Here is a 5,264-nt window from a genome sequence, read left to right as displayed (position 1 = left end):
AACAAGAAAGAAAACTTATATTATAATGAAACTAAAATATTAACATATGCGAGTTAATGAGCTTGAATTTACAACATTTGACACGTTGGAATGTATATAATTTTTGGTATGTTTATAAACATTAATTCATAATGTATATAACTTGTGTCGCTTACGACACTTTTGTATAGCCATTAATTTTAGTTATGTGATGATACAATGTAAAGGGAAATGGTAGAAAAACTCCCTATGCACAATATGAGCACTCGCACAAGACACATTGGAATGTAAAAGCTTCGAAAACATAAACGTTTTACATCAACTCTACGTGTTGTCTAATATTAATATTAAGTTGTTTCTAATGCGGTGTCAGTAATCTCTGATATGATATAATATTTATATTCATTTTATGAGACATGAAGTATATATATATATGGTACATGTTATTGAGATGATTTGGCTCTTATTACCAAGGTAATCATAGCAACTCACCCATTCACAAAATAAAAACATATATGCTATCAAATTGCAAAAAATGCATAAATTAAAGAAGATATGAGTGCCTGAATTAATTATTAAAATGAAAATTTATATACATGAACATATGTAAGAGATTGATGTATTAATTATAAACTGGTTCTTCACTAAATTAATTAGCGAGCTTTGACTGGACCAACAATATGAATTGCTTCATCTCCTTCTAATAATCCTGAAGTACTCCAATTAAGATCTTTCTGAAGTTTGAGAAGATGATTATGACTGAGTAAGAAGAGACAGGCTAAATACGATTTCTCCCATGCTTGGCCTTGCCGAAGATTTATCCACCGTGCACGCCCTCGCCAAAGCCGCCAAGCTGATAGCCCCATCAATCGGACAGAAGCCCCTTAAGTTTGGATCTATCCATTTTCTTAACCTCTCCTCTCTCTTCTTCTCTTCCACTTCAAAGATCCATCTTATCTCCTTCCACAGCATAACAACCTCACCATTTTCTTTTATTTCCATGGCTTTCTTTCCCGAAAGCAACTCCAGCAGAACAACTCCAAAAGCGAAAACATCCACTTTCGGCAATATGCAGTTTATAGCAGATCTAGCCCTGGAGAAATTTGCTATCTTTGCCTTGAACCCGGAGTCAACAAGTATATTGCTTGCTCTGATATCTCTGTGAACAATCGTCGGCTGTGTGTGTTCATGCATGTAGTATAGACCGTTGGCTACATCTAGTGCAATATTTAGCCTCTGGTTCCATGTGAGGAACGCCAAAGAGTTATCAAGTGACCCATTTTCCGCATATTCATAGACCAAGAACCGATTCCCGTCTGCGACTTCAGACGAGATGCCGATCAATCTCACCAGATTTGCATGGTTTACTTTCTGTAAGATTTTTAGTTCCTCTGTGCAGACATCTTCCTTGGTTTTCTTCACTGCTAAATCCAGCCCGTTGATCGTAGCCCTGTAAACCGATCCGCCAATCCTTCGGTGTTCATTAAGGTTCATCGTTGCCTCCATAATCGTTTTATTCTCGAACACGATTGGCTTGCTGAGGTAGTCCGAAACTCCAGGAAGTAGCTTTCCCTTAAAGGCTTCGCTTTTTGCTTGTTCCTTCGTTTGAATCAGATCGCTGGTCTCCAGAGACGAACCCATACGATTTATAGTACTACTCTTCTTAATTCTCTCACGGAAACAATAAGCATAGACCAACAAAGTAATCAAAAGGAACATCAAAGCAGCACCTCCCAAGCTCATAACAAGTACGAGGAATACCCAACGATGTTTGGAATGAGACTGCTGTGGCGGGTAAGATTGAGACAGAGCTGGCAACTGTGACACGGGGATCAGCACCGGAAGGCCCACTGCAGCGCTGAAGTTCTTGCCGTAGCCATTTTGAGCTTCAATGTCAGCCGGCGAGGCGCTAAATTTAGCACTTACTTGAAAAACATCGTCGGTGGGTTGCCATACATAGGTGATCATGAGGTTTGTAATATTTCCTACATGGGATTTTGAGGGGCACTTGCAGAACAAAGGAAAGGTTACTTGTGTGCCAATCTGCAAGAGGGTTGGATTCAGCGTGGGATTCATCTCTTGCACTGCATGCCAGTCGGTGAGATTCTCGAATGAATTTACAGAGACTAAGTAGTAGCTATCGCCTTCCTTGATCTGGTAAGTTATATTGGCGAAATAACGGTGATCGGTGCAGCCACAGGTGATGGGTACAAGTAAGAGCTGACCGGGAAATAGCTGGTTGTTGATTCCGGCGGCGGAATCTAGGTTGCTGGCTTTTGCAATTGATGAAGGAGAGAGGTGATCAAATAGATGAGATATGTTTTCCATGTCCAAATAATTGGGTGGCTTGGCAAAGTAGGCGACGTACGTTTCACAGGAGGAGGGTGAATCCACTGAGCATGAAAAGTTTGTGCCGCCCGTGTTGGGTGGCGATTGATCAGCTGTGATATTTGTGAGGGAAAAGAAGAAAGTCAGGAGAAAGAGAACTTGGGAGGTGCGGAAAGAGGCTGCCATTGTTTTGAGCTTGGGCTTAATTACGCTGTACGTATAAAGTAGTTATATGTGACCAGAATGTGCTCATTCAAACAAAGATGTTTACAAATCCTCCTTCCTACACGGAAACATCATACATGCCATCAGCAGTGGAATTAGGATTTTTTTTTTTTTTTTGGGGTGTTCAAATCTTAAATATTAATAAAGCCTTCTCAAACTTTCGTTATTTTTGTAATCTTCTGTTTAAAGTTTAAAAACACTCAATTTATAGTATTAAATTTTTAAAAAAATTTGTAATCTCACCCAGAGGGGTGAAAATTTTCCAAAATACCTTTTTTAAAAAAAATAAAAAATTGTAATTTAAGATTAATTTTGTGATTTTATAAAATTTACAGAGATATAAGGCTCATTTTACCTTTTGACAGTTTGATTTAACCCTAAACTTTAACAAGAGGGGTAAGATTGTAAAAACAAAAGAAAGTTCGATACACTAAATTGAGAGATTTTGAACTTTGGAGGAAATATTATAAATATGATGAAAGTTTAGGAGAGTTAAGTGAAGTTTTAACTAATAAATGCATAGAGATATATGGTTTTTTTTTTTTTTTTTTAATGTGTGTGCACTCTTATATAAAATAAAAGCAGACAAGTCTTAAACTTAATTTTATATACAAAAGTTACATGTCTATAAAATTATCTTCAAAAATAACTTCCTTTTCAAATACAATAGTTTTCTAACTTGCTATAAACGTTTAAAAAAAAAAAAAACTTTGACATATCCTTCGAATTATACTTGGCGACGATTTTTCATCAAACAAAATAAGTCTATTATCATATTTATAGTAAAATATTTACCACTTTCTTTCCCAATATAAACTATCAAATAATCATTGACAAAACTTATTTTCTATTTAGGGATGAAAAAGTTATCATCAATAACGAAGTTATAATAATAAATAAATTAAAAAAAACAATATTATTATAAGAATATTAAAATCTTTTGGATTACTAAAACCCCAACCATTAATGTAGGTCCACCCTGAATGTCATAGAGTTCATACTATATTCATCATTCACTAAGACTCGATCTAAGAGATCGAGATATATATATTCATAAACTAGAAATCGAACTCGACAAAAACTCTTAAGATTTAGTTTTCTTCTCCTTGCTAGAGACATCATACACTGGTGTGCGATAAGACATGATCATGCAATGGTTTGCAATAAGACACATGATCATACAATGGTGTGCATTAAGTACTTATTATAATGTTGCTTGAGATATAGTCAAACAAAAAATGTGATAAAAAAAAAAAAAGACAAATTTTTATGAACTTTCTCAGTTCCTTCTGCTTGGAATTTAATAGGCATCGGATTAGTTTAATAAAAGAATCCAAGTAATTATTTAATGAGGACGGCAACCAGTTGTCCGTCCTACGTACGTAACATGTTTATATATTTAATTATAACAAAATAAAAAATAAAAATAAAAAACATGTTTATATACAGTTAAATATATTGAAAAAATATATGAAAGAAAAAGAGAAAAAAAATATAAAGCATAAGCGTAAAAAGTTATATGGGCTACATTTTTACTATATTAAAGTATATTAAGGGTGCGTTTGAGATTGCGATTTCGTAGAGAAAAAGTGCGATTTTAAACCAAATCGCAGAAAATGAACCGTTTGGAAACTGCGTTTTTAAAAAATTGCAATTTAAAAAAGCAGGAAAGTGCTTATTCAAATCGCAGGCAATAATATGCTTTTTTGAAAACGCAGTATTTTAAAAGGCTAATATGCGATTTTAAAGGTCAAACTGTGATTTTACCAAACGCTTAACTGCGTTTTTAAAAATTACCTTTTTAAATCGCACATTTTAAAATCGCAAACCCAAACGAACCCTAAATAATGTTACATAAGTTTCTATTAATAGATGGACAATGAGTAGTGAGCAAACAGTACTACCAAAAAACCGAATTTTTGAGCCATTTTTTGTTGGAGTCATTTTAATAAAAACGGCTCTAATTTGAACTGTTTTGTTAAAACGACTCCAAGTCGAAACGTTTTTAAAACACTTTGAATTGGAGCCGTTTTAGAGAAAAACGGCTTCACTTGGAGCTGTTTTTAGAAATAAAATTATATAATTATTATAACCCTATATATACCACTAAATTAACCAAAATATGTATAAACCCTAGCTAACATTATATACTATATATACTATATATTAGTTGAACTTAATTAAATAATTGATCTCGAACTAGAGCCGATCTATGAAATGTGTGTTTAAAATTGACTCATTTAAACCCTAAAAAGCTCATTAAGAATGACATTCGAGTTGATCCGAATTATTCAACAAGTTCGGCTCAACTAGAGCTCAAGCTAGGTTATTAAATTTTTCAATGTATAATCACGAATGTTAAGCCCGAGTTTGTGAACAACATCTATACATTTATTAATAATATTTATGAAACATAACTATATATAGTTTATAAGTAACAAATTAATAATGTCTAATTATATATAAGTAGAGTTCATAAACTATATATATATGGTATATGTATAATGAGAGCAAGTAGTAATTAAGTCTAATATATTCTATATAACTAAGTAACTACAATATATATATATATGACTAACTTTGATTAATTTATATTGTTTGTTTTCGTAGAAGATATTAAAGCGGACACCACCCACCCAAGATGAAGTTTTTGTGGCAATCCACACAAAAAGGGTTGGGATGCCCAGCACTCAAACAGCTAGAGAGACGATTGTACGTGCTTAATTTAGTGA

General features: G+C 33.7%; 1 protein-coding gene across 1 annotated transcript; it reads right to left on the bottom strand.

Annotated features, from left to right (window-relative positions):
- Positions 1-547: 547 nt before the first annotated feature.
- Positions 548-2,531, bottom strand: LOC133882464 (serine/threonine receptor-like kinase NFP). The gene has a single exon (XM_062321648.1). The coding sequence runs from the start codon at positions 2,491-2,493 to the stop codon at positions 733-735; it is 1,761 nt and encodes a 586-aa protein (XP_062177632.1). The 5' UTR covers positions 2,494-2,531; the 3' UTR covers positions 548-732.
- Positions 2,532-5,264: the final 2,733 nt, after the last annotated feature.

This window comes from Alnus glutinosa, chromosome 11 (assembly GCF_958979055.1).
Source record: "Alnus glutinosa chromosome 11, dhAlnGlut1.1, whole genome shotgun sequence".
Classification (NCBI taxonomy): Eukaryota; Viridiplantae; Streptophyta; class Magnoliopsida; order Fagales; family Betulaceae; genus Alnus; species Alnus glutinosa.
This window is presented reverse-complemented; position numbering and strand designations above follow the sequence as displayed.

Excerpts from the sequence above, each read along its gene's own strand:
- LOC133882464 (XM_062321648.1), bottom strand. The coding sequence starts at position 2,493 with ATGGCAGCCTCTTTCCGCACCTCCCAAGTTCTCTTTCTCCTGACTTTC.